At 45.9% G+C, this 19,824-nt stretch overlaps 1 protein-coding gene across 1 annotated transcript in view; it reads right to left on the bottom strand.

Moving 5' to 3' along the window:
• Positions 1-4,078: 4,078 nt before the first annotated feature.
• CNGB3 (cyclic nucleotide gated channel subunit beta 3) overlaps positions 4,079-19,824 on the bottom strand; it is a 286,679-nt gene continuing 270,933 nt past the window's right edge. Inside the window, exon 18 of the mRNA XM_040433859.1 lies at positions 4,079-4,713. Coding sequence (XP_040289793.1) covers positions 4,438-4,713 — 276 coding nt within the window. The 3' untranslated portion in view covers positions 4,079-4,437. The remainder of the gene's footprint in view (positions 4,714-19,824) is intronic.

Raw genomic sequence — 19,824 nt, 5'->3', positions numbered from 1 at the left:
AACACTAGGAAGGGAGTTAACTCTTCCAACACCAGACAAGGGAAGGAAGCCACTTAAAGGGGAAGTGCACACACAAGCATACAAAACTATACGTTACCACCGGCAACAGCATGCGTGGCAACCAAGTCACGGCAATCACCCAGAAGGCCGAGACACTGCCACAGCATGCTCTCACAGCAACACGTTGTCGCGGGCAAGTGTGGCAACAGTGTCACAGCGCAAACCAAAGGCCGTGACAATTGCTTGATCACTCTAGTGACACAAATACGCCATAGTTTACAGATTTTTTGTAGCCTGGGACCCTGCAGACTGCCTGTAGTAGTGGTCCTCACAAATGAGCTGACTCTATGGTCCTCATGGCCCAGAGGAGCGGGAGCTGGATCACAGGCTCCCTCACTGCTCACTTTCTAATTTCTAACTCCCTAACTAGCTTTCCCCCTCCCTTGGTAGGAAGACAGACAAGTCCACTCCTACCAAAAGGGAAGGACAGGGATGGTAGGTTCCATTCTTGTTGCCAACAACTGCCAGGCGTACCCCATTTGCTGGTGTACAAGGTGTATAGCAGGACATTACATTACACTGCAAACCATTTACCATAGTAGTACCCCCAGATCTACCTGCTGTAAGATTTGTAGCCTGCTATGCGGTGATCTGCTCATAATTTTATATTACAAAAATAATAGAAACCAAAGAGCGTATATACAGCTAGGGGCCTAACTGGAAATTGCTGTGCCACATTTTTGAATCCACCTTCCCCCGGAGTATCAACCACCTCCATTGTAAAAGTTATTGTGTCGGCACACTTTCTGACCAAGTAGTAGTGGTGGTAAAAAAAAGTTCAAATCCCAGCATAGTCTGCACAATTGATCATCATTAGACTACTCCTTCCCATAGAAATCCTGTGGTGGACACTTACCCCTAGAAATACTCCACCATTTATCCTTTCCGTTGCAGATGTCAAAAGTTAAAGGGGTTGTGCCATAAATGAATTTTCACTCTAAAGTTATTTTTCATCCATTACTCTAGCTCCCATTTCTCCTTGGATGGTTCTTTTCAAATGGACCTTATTTGCAGTCTTATCTTATTCCGTGTGCTTTAAAGGTGTTGTCTCATCATAGACAATGGGGGCATATCGCTAGGATATGCCCCCATTGTCTTATAGGTGCGGGTCCCATCGATGGAACCCGCACCTTTATCGAGAACGGAGCCCCGCAAGGTAGTGGCTGGAGGACTCCGGTCCGGCCACCACCAAGCCGGCTCCCCATAGAAGTGAATGGGAGCGTACCACGCATGCACGGCCCCCGCTCCCATTCATTTCTATGGGGCCGACGGAAATAGCCTGGCTATTTTCGCCAGCCCCATAGAAAATGAATAGAGGGAGGCTGCGCATGCGCAGTGCACCCTCCTTCACTTGTGGGGCTACGTTCTCGATATAGGTGCGGGACCCGCACCTAGAAGACAATGGTAGCATTTGGGGAAAGTGATATAACGGCTATAACTGTTGGGAGGGATACATTAATATTAATGGTACAATCCCTTTAATTCAGACCAAACCCTAAATTAATTTAGACCCCAGACCAGACCCCTTTATTTGCTTACAGCTGCGTGTTCCCAGGTCCTCTTTGCTTCGGAGTGCCAAACACACAGGGTGAGTGTTTGTTGAATCAAATTCAGTACATCGCAGCTGGCGCTGGGCCACCTTGAGTCACTGGGCCTTGATGGCAGTAGTAACAACCCTTACAATAAAAATTATGTGCGGAACGCACATGGCCGGTGTCTGTGTTTTTCGATCCACAATTTGAGGTCCACAAATCTGCTTTTTTTTTTTACTCTTTAATTTTCATTCACTGACAGGTATGCATTTTAAAACTCTTCAACAATATAAAGGGACTGTCCAAAAAACTAAAAAAGTCTTACAACAGGGAGTGCATTAAAAAAAATTCTCACCACTCCACCCTTTGGTGGTCCCCCATTTTGTTTACTGTCCTGCAGCGATGACACGCCAGTCTACCCATGTGACTACAGTATTCAATCACTGGCCTCAGCAGTCTTGTGCTGTACATGCCAGCATATGAAGGCCAGTGATTGGCTGCAGTGGTCACATGCATGTACGACAAGTCAGTGCTGCAGCAAAGTAAGCAAACACCAGCACGGACCACTGGAATGGCAGAGAGGTTTAAAGGGAATGTGCCATCAGAAAATAACCTATTGTTTAAATCAATTTTTTTATTTGTTTATCATATTTTTAAAGAATTTTTGTTGGTGTTATTTCTAACTTTCCATCTATGTTAAAAGAAAATCCAAAAATATTGAAATTTTTGCACAAACGACTAAGCCTAATAATTGATGCTACTTGTCAGCAGTTATCTCCTTATCACAGGCAGGATTACAATGACAGATATCACCTGTCCGATAATGTACATACACTTGAACTATTTAAATTGCAACACCAAAAATAAAAAGTCGTGAAATAGAGGCACTTACACGCCTTGGCATTCTATCAATGAGGAATGTTCTGCCACGCTGAATGCACTTGGGCACACAAATCTTTAAGATCTGCTGCTGGCAGCTCCCTTTGCAATTGTCAGCAAATGATGTGCCAGATGTGCTCAATGGGAGACAAGACCGGAGACAGTAGCACAAGCAACATGCGGCCTGGTGTTGTCCTGTTGAAAAATGGCTCCTGGGACACTTTAGAGAAATGGCCACTGGTGCCACAACCAAATCAATATTATGCCAAGCTGTTAGTGTATCTGAAATGAAGACTAGAGCAGTCCATAGATTATGCCACCCCACACCATAATCCCGGGAGTAGGACTGGTGTGATGTTCCCTTGTGAAGCATTGCCCACGTGGTCTCCAGACCAATCTCCAGATATCGTTGCATCCAAGACAAAGGCGGAACTCATCACTGAAGAAAATAGACCTCCATTCCAGCCTCTATTGCCGTTTTGCTGTGCACCATGATAGCCCTTGAGAGTGGTGGACTAAGGTCAATGGAAAACCTGTAGCTGGACATCTAGCTCATATACTAATGTCATGTAGATGCCTTCTGATGGTTTGTGTAGACACTGTTTTCCACCCTTGGCTTGGGATGTGACATCCAATTTCACTTGCAGTAAAGAATGGATCACTGCGTGCCATTCTTCTAATCATATGATCCATCCATACAGAGATTTGCCATTGTGCACTTCTTGATGTCATTCCAGTTCATCACTGTTCTCCCAACCACTGGGACACACAACGTTGACCAGTGCTGACATCTTGGCCTAGGCGCATAGTGATCTGCGGGAATGATAAACCAAGGTTTTTCAGTTCATGGATTCTGTCCTTCTCCAGAACTGACATATTGATGAACATGAGCCATCACACAATCACCCCACACAACTTTATTTTGGAGGTTTCATGTGGTTATAAACTGTGCTTTTACTCTGGATTTTATGCCCCTCCCACGTGCCACAAATTGGAGCTAGGTGCTTGAAAATTGATCACTTGCAGATCATAGTAACACCTGCCACCTTCCCGATTTTCATAACCTTACGGCTTGTCATTCTTGGTGTTGCAATTTCAAGTTAAGGAGTGTAGACAACACAGGAACCACCATTTACAATAGAAAACATCACAGCTTATCTACTCCCTCCTGACCTCTGCACAGATCATGCCTAGAAAACTTTCCCATGGAAGTCAATGAGGTCCCCTACTGTAAAAACAGCAAGTTAAGACCCTGAAGCTGCCTACAGTTTCCAGTCTGTGCTGTGTCTCCCCCTCCTCTACCTGATTTCTGCAGCTTGTTCTCAGCTACATTCTCACTTGTGCTCTTGACCCCCTCCATGACTGCCCCGATATCCAAGAGGGGTGTCTAACACGATCTGCCAAATGAGGGGACTACCTGCAAGACAGCTCCTGAACATAGAAGGTTTGTGTTGCATTAGTGGCAGCAGGGGATATAACAGATGAGTAATGGCTCATTTTTAAATCACATTTCTTATAGTCATGCTACGTATTTAAAACTCCTTTTACATATTAAGGCCTCATACACACATCAGTGTGTAATATTCATGGGGGGTCCATTCAAAAATATGCCATGGGGCCCAGTCTTTCCTAGTTATGTCCCTGTCTCTAAATGCTGTTAAAAGGGTTTCATGAGACTTTATAGCGGATGCCCTATCCTCTGGATAGGTCATGCTACGCCTTTTAGCTGTTGGAGGAGGCAGCGGCGCTCGCAGTAGTACTGCAGCCTTCCAGCAGCATTTCCTACAGCAGTGACGACACGTTCCCTTTAAGAAGTGCGTAATGGCTATTTTTTAACATTTCAGCTTACTCCCTGCTGTCATTTTTTTTTATAATCCTGGAGAACCCCCTTCAATGTAAAGAATATCCTCAGATAAAGGATAAAACTACCGTATAATGATGATAAGAAGAGTCCTTCACGCAGAAACTAAGCTTTCTTTTCCGATTCTCTGACTTCCACAGTGAGAACTTCTCCTTCTCCCACCTTAGCTGAAGGAGACATGCTTATAATGTAGGATCTGTTCTTTGCTTCCGCCGGTACATCTGTTTTGGATGAGATGACATTATCCATCTTCTCCTCACGTTGCGCTTGCTCGCCAGGTTCTTGTGCTTTCAAATTCTCACTTTTCTCCGGTTTCCCTTGATTTAAGGGCACAGCACTCTTCTCAGTAGCCACGTTTGCCATATTATCCGCTAGTTTTTCCTTTAAAAGCGAGAAGAAGAGACATGGTTAGTATTGAAATCTGCAGTAAATAATAAAGTAGTGCCCCACTAGAAGCTATGTAAGCTGCGGCTGCCACCCATTATCCTGAATGGTTCCGTGTATCGTCAGTACATCAGGGCAGAGGGCAAACTGTGAGAGTGATACCCTTCTCCTCCTTCTGCCGCATCAACGTCAGATTCTGACCCCTACCTCAGATAGAGCCCAGCCATCATGATATATTTTTGTCCTGAGAATGGAAAGTAAGCCGACGTTGTAATACAAAGAAATATGGGAACGGTTTTCTCAGTGAGATTGTGAGATTCTCAACGCTAACATTTAGTTTCACAACATTTGTTTGGTTCGGAGATTTAGCGCTAAAGAAAAAAAAAAAATACTGATCATGCAGAAAACAAGATGGAGGACTCAGGATGGGGGGCAGCGTCAGGGGTATACTAAATAGGGTCCTACTGCAAAAACTCACCCTACTGGCACTATGTCCCACGAGACAAGTGCACTAATTTATATCTTTACAGGGTTGAAACTCCCCAAATTTTCTGCTTCCCTTTAGAGCTCCATATACTTAAAGGGCTTGTTCACATTCTGGCTATTGTTGACCAATGTGTATGTAAGATGATTATATGGTATTTACTAATATAGTCTTTGTTGACATTCTGCTTAATTTTCTATATTTTATTAGGTAAGCGGCTTGTTGGACGAATCCTTTGTGCTGTCCACACAAGGGTGCTACATACTTACCAATGTTTAAGTTGGTAAATTTGAGGCATCTAAAACCCATTCCCAAGAATACCCTGACTCCACACAGCAATGCACACTTATGCATTAGGCTAATGTTAGTCTGGGACAGCCCAAATTTGTCAGGACTGTCATTACAGTCTAGGACAGTCCCAGAAAATTCAGGACAGTTGGCAACTATGGGTTGTGCCCATAAAATGGCCACTGATGGAAGGTGATGTGACCAGGCAAATTACTCAGTCTCCTCCATTCAAATATACAGCATCTTCCATCTTAACCTTCACTGTTGGGAGCTTAGCACAGTGTGTTAGAATGGCGGTGTTTGAGTAATGTGTCTGGTCACATCACCCTCCATCAGTGGATAGTGTAGTGTCCCACTAGGTAGGGGTGGGCACTACACAAGGGTCAATTGGGTCACGTGTTACTCATACTCCTAAGTGACAGTAATATATTTAACTATGTACTTTAATGTATTTTCTATGTGCTTTGGTATGCAATGTTTTCCCTGTGTCATGCATAGCAGGCCTATTAGGGTGTAGTTAGGCATCCTAGACACTAGAGGGAGATAGAGAGCCCCTAGTATAAATGTTCAGGCCCAGACAGGGAGGAGTTAGTCTGTAGTCAGGAGTCTGTGGAGACAGAAGTGAGAGGGCATCTTAGCCAGAGATATGCTGAGGGCCTCCTCCTGACATGCAGCTGGATAGTCCAGACTTCTAGTTGCCACCAGGGGGCTAGTGAAGGATCATAGCCTGCCTGATGATAAAGTGAGCCACAGTTAGCTCTGAAGATTACCCCAAGAGAAGAGATGTACCTCCTGGGAGAAACCTGCACTACCCTCAAGCAAAGCAGTGCTAGTACAACCAGCTCAGATAAGTAACCTGATGGGCGGAGGTACAATAAAATAGAAGCAAGGGTCAATACGGGAGGAAGATTTATTACCAAGGATTAAAGCCAGCATTTGGGCATCCGGGCCTTGGGATCCAGCCAGCTAGAATAGCTGTGGGGATAGAGCAGCCTTGTCTGCGAAGCATTAACTGTTTACCCTCCAAGTATCTTGCATGACTATTACCTGCCATATTGAAAGTAAGCCTTCTTTTGGCATTTGTGATATAAGGGACTGCATAAGCAACTGTCTGTACAAAGTTGGACTGTTTTCCAAGTAAAGCAACGTTTGGTTCACCATACCATCTGTGTACCTTAATTACTGCTCCTACAAAACGGTGTGCCACCGTTACAGGCACTGGCGTCACGATCCTTAAAGGGACCTTGCCCCAGGCACTCAAAACACCTGCAACATCAAGGGCACCTCATCCACCATCAGGCCTGGTCCCTACATACAGAGTGTGCCCCAGAGGAACATGTGTCTACCTCTCCTTCACTGCCGCATGCCTGCCCAGGGTCCTCCAAAAAGTGAGTAACCCTCGATTGCCCATAACCGTGACCTCACTATCGCAATACCCTGCGGGTCTGGCGTGCTGCATAAGGACCTCTATGCAAATAGCACAGAATATCTGCTCAGTGAAAGGGCATGGCTTAGGAAATGCAGCAAATAGCACATAAGCAAAGGCCATACAGTCATCTTACATACACAACGGTAGCCAGAAAGTGGACAACCCCTTTAAATGATAAACCTCAGGCTGCCTGCAGCCGCCATGGGGTCTCACAACATATGGATTTATACGGTGGGTAGGTGAGCACGATAGGAACTGTCTTGGCAGTGAGCACCACCTAGTGGTTTACTAAGGCCGATGCACCCAAATTCTGGATCACAATGTGGCAAAAAACGCATGGTGCAAATGCCATATTTTTTGGAGCACTGCCCGCCTCCTTTGTACATATCTCCATCCTTTTTGTGGAGCTTTACTAGATAATGAGATAATCTAAAATTAGATTATCCTTTAGACTCCACACTGCTAGTCTAGCCCTAAACACACACTAGAGCTGCCTTCTAAACATTGATACCACGCAGTGTCTTCAGCGTCCATTGGATTAGTGAAAGTTTCTGACATAAGTCTGGTGGAGTTTAGCATCATGGCCAGTGGCGTACCTTCAATGAAAACAGACACAACTGCTAAAGAGTCCTGAGGAGGTGGGAAATCCTTCTGTTCCCTACACTAGTGGGAGCTCAGTGCGAAAGAGATATTTACAACTTCCATTGCTGTCATTGTTAACTGTATAAATTCCTATGCACTGAGCTCCCCCTAGTGGTGGCTGCAGGCAACCAGTTTAGTAATATGTTATCTGAAGGGAAACATGATTTAGAACTGTATGGGGTAAGGGGAGGTTATCATTGTTTTTTATGCCAGTTGTCTGTTCTGCATTGTGAAATATGTGTTCGGAATGAGCACCATATCTTTGAAACACTTGTTCCACTTTTTCTGAGTTAGAAGTCAGAAAAAGTAGGTAAGGCAAAGGACGACTTTTTATTAATTTTTTGTTTTGGAATTAAAACTTCTGTTTAATTTAAAAAAAAATCTTAAATTTGTCAGGAATCTGGGGCGTCACACTTTCTGTTCTGTGTTGCCTGGGAGTGACCATAATAAGTCTTGTAATGGGGCCCTATGAGATCTGTGTACGTCCCTAATTATAACTCCACATCCACAAACTATACTTGTATAAAACATTCTAAAATACTTTTACACAAAAACAAATTTGGATCCAGCTTAAAAGGAAAAAAAAAGGAAATTAAATAAAAAAAAGATCATGGTGTCAAAGTGACGTGAATTAGCAATGCTGTCATAATGCAGATGCTACAGTCTCTCGCCATAATCTAATTTATGTGCTAGGTTCCATTGAACACTCCGGCTCTTGGTTCCATATTATGATGCCTCTGCTTATGCAATCAGTCTTTTCTCCTGCTGTATTTGTGAATGGCTATCCATCATCTTTACAGTGTGATGCATCTATCGACCTTTGTGTAGAAATGTATCACCAACAGCAGAATTATAATTTTCTCTCCCAGGAAACTCTGCCTATACGACCTTGTGCGCGAGTTCTCTGACCTTGGAAACGTACGCTCTAAGGGTCCATTCACACGTCCGCAATTTCGTTCCGCATTTTGCGGAACGGAATTGCGGACCCATTAATTTCTATGGGGCAGCACGATGTGCTGCCCGGATCCGGAATTGCGGATCCGCACTTCCGGGTCCGCAATTCCGATCCCGAAAAATATAGAACAATTGCGAACAAGAATAGGCATTTTCTATTCAGTGCCGTCGATGTGCGGTCCGCAAAATGCGGAAAGCACATCGCCGATGTCCGTATTTTGCGGATCCACACACACGGACGTCTGAATGGATCCTAAAATTGGAAAATTAAGATATATTTTACTTAAAAGTGGTCTCCCAGAATTTGGTATTGATGAGCTATTCATAGGATTTATATAGGTGGAGGTCAGACGCCCGGAAACCCTGCCGATTGGCTGTTTGAAGGTACATAGCTGTGCGGAGGAACCAGCCACCGGAGCAACACAGCTCTGTGCACTCTGCACTGGCCTTACCTGGTTACAGCAGCATTGTTCCCATTTCAGTTGAATGGAGGAAAGGGTCTCCTGGCAATATCCTAGGGGTATCAGTAGGAGACATTCTAATAAGTAGGGATTTCCAAAGTGTACAACTTCTTACACCCTTTAACAGTGGTCGTGTTTGGGCATTAAAGGGAACTTGTCAGGCTTTTTCAGCCTCCTAATCTGCCATCATGTTGTAATGCATGATTTTCCTATGTCTATAAAGATGCCCTTGTATATATTCGCAGCACAACCTAGAAAATCATCTATTTAAGAAGTTGCGTGCAGTAAGCAAATTACCAGTCAGGAGTCATCTGGGTGTGGTCGCTATCCAGAAAGAGTCAGGCAGTCCAACCCAGAATAATCCCCTGGAGGAAGCTATTGGCAAAATGTGTGTTGGGGTTGGAGTGGCCTGTGGTCTGAATTGATATATCTACATTTTGGCAGATTGGTACTGTTTTTCAAACTTGCGTACTTTTAGATAGTTTATCTATCTGTGTTTATATCTCTTGATGTGTATTGCTTGAACAGTTCAATCTGTATATGTATTATTTTTATGTAATTATCAGGTTGTTTGTGCTTCTCCTTTCCTGTAAGTAACTGCCACCTTTTAATATCTAGTTATTGTCTTTATTTTATATTGACTCTAATAGAATATTATATTTATTTATTTATTTATTTGTGATGTGTATACTATATAGAGTGGTTGTGCACACCTCATTTGGAAGAATCCATGTGTCATTTATTTAAAACAAATTGCTGGTATATAGTAACAGTTTTATTCAATAATAAATAAATAATAAATAAATAAAAAATAAAAGTGGGAATGTCAGAGATATTCAACTGCGTAGACCTAGGTCAGGTGGACCATAAATGTTAGAATCTCTGCAATGATTATTCTGGATTGTCCTCAGGTAGCTATATGGCTCAATTCAGGCAAAGTAGAAATCATATATCAACATTCATCAGATAAATCAGTATAGTATTGATGCTAATACCAGTAGAAATCAATATTATGGGGCTAAGAAGGACGATATTAAAATCTATCCACAATCCAAATACTTTTGTTAAAGTGAATACAAGGAAATAAAAATAAAATGAAAATAAAAATAACTCCACCTATCACAAAATAAGAAATGTGAAAGAGGTTATTATGAAAAAAAAATAAAAAATAATTATGAAAAAAATATATATGTCCACCTATTGAAGGTATAGTGGTTGTGTTGAATGAATAACTTGTATAGTGCTACAATTGCGAACTGAATCGCCTCAAGGCGCTTTTGCAGCCATTGTCTGCCTGTGCCTTCAGAAGAGGTAGGTGTTGGAAAAAGGAACCTTGTATTAAAGTGTGAGATAATTCCACCTAAGTAGACGATTTTTCCACCTAGAAAAAGAGAGTACTTCCACCTAAAATAAAACAAAAAGAGTTCCACCTGTACAAGGAAAAAAAGGGAAAGATTCCACCTGAAGGGAAATTGCTCCAATAGCTATATAGTCTGCAATGTAGCTGCAAGGGTTAAAAATTAAAATAACTAATTCATCCACTGTAGGAAGATCGTGTTGCCTGTTGTGACAGATGGATATATGTTTCCATTTGTTTGCCACTGTATCTTTTCAGTATTAAAAGTGAGGTAACATGTGCTGGAGATTCGTTACCAGCAGCTTTCAAAAGTTCCCGCAATACACATGAAAAGTAGGGATTGGTGGTAATGCCCTTACTCATGGTTTGTTGTCCTGGTTGGGAAACAGCCTGGCGGTGATGAACGGAGGATCAAATGATGTGTTCCGCTATCCGCCGTAGATATTATTCACAGTGTTTGGAGCGATATGCTATTATTAATGCCTGTGGCCGCGGCGTCCCTCAGTGACCAGAGCTACAGCTAAGTGAAGCTGATCGTGTCCAAGACCCTGATCCTGACCAGAGGAATAAGGATTGCTTCCAGGAACGCTGATGAGAGTGGAGGAGCAAAGCTACATACACTGCGGGACCATATGCTTCTTGGAAAGGCATTTGTTCTGTTCAGAGTCACCATCACCATCACTTGCCCCTGCCATGCCCGCCCCAATAGGGTACATCCCCATGGGGGTGCTGTTGCGTCATCTGCCAAAATTTGACTGTAAAAACATGACGTTGCAGGACTGGACTGAAAGGGTGCGAAGTGCGTTTAGAATCTGTAACCTGACCCCCGAGCTGCGGGCAGAGGTTGCGTTAGGGGCTCTAGAGGGTGACGTCAGACGGACAGTGATGGTAAGGCCTGAATCTGAGAGAGACACTCTAGAGAAAATATTCTCCCTGCTGGAGAGAGCCCAGGGAGGGGGGGCATACTAAAGTAGTGCAGTTGCGGAGCCACTTCTTCAACCGACCACAGTGAGAGGGCGAGACCCTGATGCAGTACTCCAATGCCCTACAGGTGACATTAAATGAAATACAGGGGCATGGGAGCCTTCCGGGAGGTGGATCGGCTACTACAGTTCATAGTGGGGCTCTCCAACAAGTTTTTACAGGACAAACTGCAAGAGATGACCCGGACGACGCCCGACATGACATTCTATAGCGTCTACCTAGCCTAGAGAGAGGAAGAGCAAATGCCTGTGGCGGCAAGAGTAGTGAGTAGCACCCATGTTACAGGAGGTCAGTCTGCATCTCAAGACTAAGAGTCCTTAAAGGATGAGGTCCAGGCCCTGTGGACAGAATTGAGAGAACTTCGGCTGGAAGTGTCTCAGATAAAGGAAAGATCACCCCGGCCTCCGGAAATTACCCCAGTGCCCTGCGCCACTCCACCCAGGATAACTCAGGTGTGGGGGCTCGTCAAAAGAGGGCCCGTCTGCTGGACTTGTCAACAGTACGCCCATATGGCCAGAGATTGCCCAGAACAGATTAAGTTTGAGCTGACGTTAAACTTCCGACTGCCGAAGTAGCTGGGCATCCTGCGGCGGTACACCAAAAGCTAAGCCCTATGCTTGTGGAAGACGATCTGTATGTCAGCAGCCCCATTATGTAAGCCGAGTTGGAAGGCTAGAAGGTACGCTGCCTAGTTGATACAGGGTCGGGTTGCACCCTTATGCCTCTGGAGTTCTTCGAAAGACACTTTGGACATATGATGGAGCTGGAAGATGGGAGCGTTCTCAGGCTGACAGCTGCCAATAACAGAAGAAATACTCCAGCAATATGATTGCAAGATTGTTGGAGTTTATTTAAGGATGCAATTGTACCAATCATATGACGTTTCGGCCTCACTTGGCCTTTATCAAACTGGTGCCGCTAGAGATAAAGATTTCTGGAAGCGTGTGCTCTGGAGATGTGCCTCAGCACTATAGGAAATGCGCTGACAATAACAGAGAGATGGACGTCCGACGGATAATCTGGATGCGGGTCTGACTGTTTTGGCAAGACGTCGGCAAGAAGGGGGTCGTGCTGGTGGACCATTCGTCCCGGAGAGGGATGGAAATGGCGTTAGGTATGAACGTGCTGAGAGACCTAGACCATCAACTCTATGCCAAAGAAGGGCCGAAGTATTGGCAACGGGCCACCACACACCGGCCGACCCAGAAGGTTTTACAGCAGATGGTGAGGAGCTGTAGTCTGCAAAAGAGCAACATGTCCGGTCGGCCCATTGGATACGTGAAGTTTCCGTGGAGGACGCCTGTGAAGATCCCACCTCGTCAAGAACAAATATTGCTGCTGCCGGTGGGGGCTGGACAACAACTGAATGGACTGGAGGTCCTGAGCGAGTCCGCTTACAAAGAGGAAACGCAGACTCGCCCACTGGTAGCCCAGGCCCTTGCTATTGTGAAGGATGGATGTGTGCCTGTACGCTGCCTCAATGTTGAAGACTGCCTCAATGTTAAAGAGTTAACCGTTCCTGGGAATGCCTTGCTGGCCAAAGTTTATGTGTCCAAAGGGGATATCCCTCAATGAAGGAGCTTCACGCTACAGCCAGATAGGAGATCAGCCTGGACCTATGCTGTAGAGGTCTATTAAAGGGAGACCCCGACAGCGGAATGGAACGGTCGAGTGATCATGGCCCGGATGGGGGTGGACTGCTAGACCCTGACTCCAGGACAACAGAAGTTGCTGGAAGACACCCTTTGGAAATTTCAGGAGGCATTCTCGAGACAAGACGAGGACTTCGGGTGTGCTTCCGCCACACTGGCGATGCTGCACCAATCAGGGAACGTTATCAGCAAATCCCACCTAAAATGTACCAGGAAGTGAAGGATATGGTGGCCAGCATGTTGGAAAACTGGGTGATCCAGGAGAGTCAAAGTCCTTGGGCTGCTCCAGTAGTCTTGGTGCGGTAGAAAGATGGGAGTCTCCGGTTCTGCGTGGATTATCAGAAGCTGAATGCCTAGACCATCCAGGATGCCTGACCCCTTCCGCAGATTGAGGAGTCGTTGTCCTCCCTGAGTCATGCAAAGTTCTTCTCGACTCTTGACCTGGCCAGTGGCTATTGGCAGGTATCGGTGGCCAAGAAGGACAAAGCAAAGACGGCCTTCATCCTACCTATGGGACTATGAGTTCAACTGGATGCTGTTTGGCCTGTCAAATGCCCCGGAAACATTCCAACGGTTGATGAAGCACTGTGTGGGGGATGTCACCTTTGAGTCGGTATTAATATACCAGCACGAAATAGTAGTGTTTGGGGCCTCCTTTGAGGATCATCTCCAGAAGCTGCGACAGGTCCTAGGATGGCTGCGAGACCATGGGCCAACTGCAGATAGAGTATTTGGGACATTTGGTCACCCTGGAGTGGGTAAAGCCGGCCCCCAGCAAGGTGGAGACCGTCCAGAAGTGGCCCCAGCCGTGTACACTACGAGAGGTGCGGGCATTTGTGGGACTGGCCGGCTACTACAGGAGGTTTATACCCAAATTTGCTCATTTGGTGGGCCCATTAAACAAGTTATCAAGGGGCACTGCGGGGGGCCCAAAGAATAGTCCCATCGAGTGGGGACCCCGGCAACAAGAGGCCTTTGAAGCAGTGAAGGAGGCGCTGACCAGTGCCCCGATTCTAGCTTATGTGCGGTTCGACACCCCATTCCTGCTGTATACTGACGGAAGTCTACATGGTCTGGGGGTCGTATTATCCCAAGTCTAGGATGGACGTGAGAGTATCATTGCCTATGGTAGCCGGTCTCTAAGGGAGTCAGAGCGCAACACTGACAACTATAGCTTCTTTAAATTGATTCTGATTTTGATTAAATTGTAACTACTGGCACTGGTGTGGGCCACGACCGAAAGGTTCGTGGAGTACCTGACAGGTACAGAGGGGACCGTGATGACAGACAACAACCCATTAGCACATCTGTAGAATGCCAAGCTCACCTTTCTAAGTACCAATACCGCATCAAGTTCTGGTCAGGTATGGAGAACGGCAAAGCCGATGCACTCTCCCTAGTCCTTGTAGGGTTGTCAACTCAGGGTGCTGATGAGGAGCTAGAGGATACTGAAACTTTGTCGATTACTCATGTTCCAGGACGTGGCACATTCTAGTGGGGTGGCGTCCAGGATGCCCATGGTGCTAGGAAAGACGTTGGCGGATTGGGAGAGAGTCCAGAATGGCTGCCTGGACCTATGGAAAGTGAAATAATGGGTCCGGACCAAGATCTGGCCTCGGCCAGAAGAGTGGGCCCGTCTGACTCCAGAGGGCCAAAAGTTGTTGAGGCAGTGGGATAAGCTGACTGTTACCCAGGGCCTCCTGAGTCGGATCATATACTTACAGTCAGAGCTGCAGTACCGGCAACAGGTTGTCATCCCCATGTCATTGCTACCGGAGGCCTCCCGGAAAGCCCATGAGAGGGGTGCCCATTTCGGGAGCGACAAAATGTTCAAGTGGCTCCAACGGATGGTATACTGTCTAGATCTGGCAGATATGGTGGCCAAGACATGTCTTAAAGGGCAACTGACATTTTTATTTTCTTTGCTAGTTTATTAGAGCTAGGCAGGTATATCTGAGTTAGTCTGTCAATGATTGTCAAAAGATCTGTAATTACCTTATAATAAAAGCTTTCATTAATGTCCTCTGTCCCTTTCCACTGCTCCCTTAAATTTCAGTTGCTATGGCTTGTCTGTCTCTGGCTAAGAAGACAGGAAGATGGAGGGGCAGTCCTTCACACTGCATACCTGCATTAGGCTTCAGAGTGAGGAGGCATGTCTCTCAGTAATCCAATCTGGCTGGCAGGGAGCTGCTGGCTACAGCAAGTGTATATGAGAAGTGAGGGAAAGCAGTTTTGGCCTCAAACAACTGGCAGAGGAGCCATTTTGAGAAAGTCCTCATATTGTAAATCTTTAAACAGCCGTAACTAAGAGAAAAAACGCAAGTAAAACAGTGGTATGTGAAGAAACTAAAGATTGCTTTATGCATAATGCTGCTGCAGCAGTAACATATGCTAAAATTGATTTTTTGATATAAACATGACAGTTACCCTTTAAGTGTTGACCCTGCAGGCTGAGTAAGAGTACTGAACAGCGGGCTCCTGTCCAGGCCATCCAGACCTCAACGCCCCTAGGGCTTCTTATGATCGATTATGTACAGATTGGGTACTCTACCTCAGGACACTTATACTGTCTAGTCATGACGGATCATTTCACAAAATATGCGGTGGCTGTACCCACCAGAGACCAGACGGCAGAGTCAGTCGCTGAAGCGGTCTGGAAATACTTTATACAGGTGTTCGGGTGTCCATGGAGGATACATTCGGACCAGGGGGCATATTATCAGGGTACTCTAATGAATGAGCTATACCAACTATATGGGATTGAACGTTCATGCACCACCCCGTCTCACCCTCAGGGAAACGGGGCATGCGAGCGGTTCAACCGCACCTTGCTCCAGATGCTGCGGACTCTGGAGGACATCCAAAAGGCTCGGTGGCCAAGTACCTACCTGAACTGATTTGGGCCTTTAACAGGGTACACAGTACCACCAGATACTCCCAACATATGCTCATGTTTGGGAGAGCCGGACGGGAGATTGAAGACCTCCACATGCCTGATCAGATGGAGCCACCACGGAGAAGTACCAATGCATGGGTGCAAGAGCACCACTACTGGCTGAGAGCGATCCACAAGGTTGTGGGGGAGCGCCTGGGACAAGTGGTATACCCTAACCCAAGAGCAGTGCCCTTTGGGTATGCCCCGGATGATCGAGTCATGGTCAAAGCCAGACGGCCATTTAGGAATTTGGATGGGCGGTGGGAGGTGGTCCCATACACGGTGAAGAGGGGGGTAGACCCTGACATTCCGGTCTATGAGGTAGAGCCAATAGGGACTGCGGGGCCCTCACAAAACTTGCACCGTAACATGTTGAGGCGGTGTAATTTTGATTAGTCCGTGTGCGTGGAGGAGATGCCTCCTCCTGCTCAGAGTACAGAGGAAATCCCCTTAGAGGAGGAGGAGGAATGTTGTGTTGTCCCTGCCCCGGTACCCACAGAGGCTCCGGCCGTGGCAAGTTTGCCACCCAGGGAAAGAGCATTCAGCAGCTCCTGTTCCATTAGATGTGCCTGACGTCCCTAGTGTTTCTGAGGCTATCATTCTGCGAAGGTCAACCAGGCCCAATGCTGGTTTTCCCCCACAGCACTATGCCCAGGATTAGGGAACTTCTAGTGGGGTGGCATGTGAGATGGGTAAAGAGCTCTCTTTGAACACTGTTTGTGTAGATTAAATTAAAAGATCTGGACTGATATTTTGCTGTTTGGCCACAAGATGCTGCTGTTTCCTAAACACAGCTACAGATTGCATATATTTCCATATTCATGAGAGGTGGAGTTGCACAGAGCCTGAAAAAGAAGAGAAAGGAAGCAGCCATCTTAGAGGGAGCCGAGACTGAGGAACTGTGTCAGCAGAGGATCTGACGGAATCCAGGTGTGAGTATTCCTCAGTGACCAGAGCTGCAGCTAAGTGAAGCTGATCGTGTCCAAGACCCTGATCCTGACCAGAGGAATGAGGATTGCTTCCAGGAATGCTGATGAGAGCGGAGGAGCAAAGCTACATACACTGCAGGACCGCATGCTTGTTGGAGAGGCATTTGTTCTGTTCAGAGTCACCAGCGGAGGCAGAGCAGACCCGGGTCAGTAAGATTGTGCACGCACCTCATTACAGTGTTGGCGCCTAGAGACCAGGCCTGTAGTTAGTTAGATAGGGTCTCTGTCTGTCAGGCCACAAGTGTTGCTATTGTTCATTGCAAGGACTCCATAATTTAAAGGGACATTTCACACTGGAGAGCTGATAAACTTCCCACAAACTCAAGCCAGGCTGATGTTTTGCTCAGGAGGAATACTCAGGCACGTGCTAAAAGACCAGTTATGGGAGGGAGAATCCTGTAGAGCTGTTGTGCTGCACCGCAGGCTAGCCCCTACCACACACCCATACAGTTATTCTTGTTTTTTTAGGGTAATAACAGGTAATGTGTGACAGTTTAGTTGTGCCTGCCAGTAGGTAAATTACCACGCTTTCCTCTTGCATCCATTGGAAGGTGCCACGCTGTGCAGAACAAGGGTCTCAGCCTTCGGGCTGGGTGTATGTAAATTTCTTATATGTTTCCAGCATTTGTGGTTGTGTTCATTACCACGTTTAAGTAAAATTCTGTTTTGGCAAAAGCTGGTGGTGGAGTTGTTTTCCTTGTTCGTGACTTTGCTGTATCCTGGGGAGCCCACCCCGGTACACGGCTTATAACAGCACCAATTAAGTGTCCTTCCATTACCAGCCACTTTTATTTGCAGTGATGCCATGATCGAGAAGCCTGGACTAGAATCTTATCACCTTTAGTGACATTTTCAGATTCTTCTTGGAATCCCACGAGTGCCTCAATCTAGTCTTTTGCTGAGGAACAAGACATTGTCCCAACTGCTGATATGATGATCTGAGGAGCCATTGTAGACAACAGTTAGCCACCCCTAGTAGTGATACGAGGGACAGTAACAGCTCAGCAATAAGTGCAGAACATTCTGCATTACGTGCCACCTCTCATGGTATCACGTCTGATATGGCAAGTAACAGACATGCGGCGCAGAGAGGAGGCAAGAAAGGTACCCTTTCACTAGGGAGAGGGAGGAGTGGTGACCCCTAACTCACCTAGCACTGGCACCTCGCTGCCCTGACCTCCTTAGACGGGCTGCTCACCCATACGCCGATCACGTGCCTCGTCCCTGGCTTACCCTGAAAGAATCCCTAGGTAGTGAGTAGGGCGATGGGAGCACTAGTCCTCACCACTGACACCTAGGGTAACAACACGGAAAGGACAAACAACACTAACACCACATACAATCACCGTAGGGAGACAACAAACAGGAGATAAACAGGAGAGAACCAGAGATCCGACAGCACCAGTTCCAACTGTTCCAACAGCTCCACAACAACTCCAACTCCACCAGAGGTCAGAATACAAAATCTGGCAGGAAGGTTTATATCTGGGAACAATGGAATTAGAAAGGGAGAATATATAATAGCTGGGAGTGGCTGACAAAGAAAAGTTGAAAGGAATAGCTACCGATTCCTAAATGGGACAAAAAGAATCGCAAACCAAAGCAGGAAAACCTGGACCGGAATCCATTCCCACAACTAGGTCATAGAGAAATCCCTTGAAACTAAGCGAGTAGCCACCCCCTGTGACCTTCTGACCCCAGGCACAACAGGGTCAGCAATAGGTGGCATTTTTCAGCAGGATAATGCTTACCCACACACACCAAGGGCTCCCCAAGAATGACTTCTCCAGATTGCAACACTTCATTGGCCTGCCCAGTCTCCAGATTTATTGCAATTGTATTTATGGGACCAGCTGGGTAAGCAGCTTAGGCAACCTACAAGTGTATAGGATCTACAGACTCAGCTACACCATATGTGGACAAATGTGCTGCAGGATACTATAAGGAACCTGTATGCCTCCATGCCCAACCGTATCTCGTTTTGCATCCAGACTAGAGGTGGCCCAACAGGGTCTTAGAGCCTCCTTTCAATTATCAGTTTCGCCCAATAAACTTATCCTTTCACTCTAATAAGTAATCACAGACATACATCATCATTACATTCACACATTTTAACAATAAGGACCTAGACCTGAGTGAATGTTCATTAACTGCATAATTTATTAAAGCTAAAGGGAGGCTATCAACCTAACTTGACCCAGGTTTGGAGTGAAATTAAAATATCACTTTTATTAATACAGTTTAAAATGGCTGTGAGCCGTTTTTAAATCTGTGTCCAGGCTCACAGCCGTTTTAACCTGTATTAATAAAAGTGATATTTTAATTTCACTCCAGACCTGGGTCAAGTTAGGTTGATAGCCTCCCTTTGGCTTTAATAAATTATACATTCACACATAGAACTTTTTGTTTGATTCCAACAACTCCTTGAAGGTGAGGGATTCTTTTGTCGATGAGTATACATTATGTCTATGTCTCTATGACCCAGGCTGCTGTTAGGGTTGTACTTGTACTTTGTGTACAGACAGGCCTGGAGTCCAGGGCTAACCTGAAAGCGATGCTTGGTTCCCCGACAGGGTTATCAGGAACCCGATGACCCTGTTGTAGGGAGAGAGCCTCCTTTGATCATGCTGTGGTCTGTTTTGAACACAGAAATCGAGGACTTAAACAGCCTGAATGGGAAGTTCCTCTTTCTGCCATTTGGTTGGGAGGATAGCTGCCGTTAGACAGAAGAACATGTGCTCCAGCATGGGATGAAAGACCTGTGCATGTCAAATTGTACAGAGTTGAAAAATACAGTGTTATAAAATAAGGCGCTAAAATGGTATACACGTCTTGAGGTTTATGGCGTGCCACGCATGCTCATCTCTTTCCATTCACTTTTATCTGAAGAGTTCTGAAGCAAGCATTACGAAAATAACCCGGTGGAGATCATG

This window comes from Bufo bufo, chromosome 5 (genome assembly GCF_905171765.1).
Source record: "Bufo bufo chromosome 5, aBufBuf1.1, whole genome shotgun sequence".
NCBI classification, from domain to species: Eukaryota; Metazoa; Chordata; class Amphibia; order Anura; family Bufonidae; genus Bufo; species Bufo bufo.
Note: the sequence above shows the minus strand (reverse complement) of the source record. Positions and strands in the feature narration are given on the sequence as shown.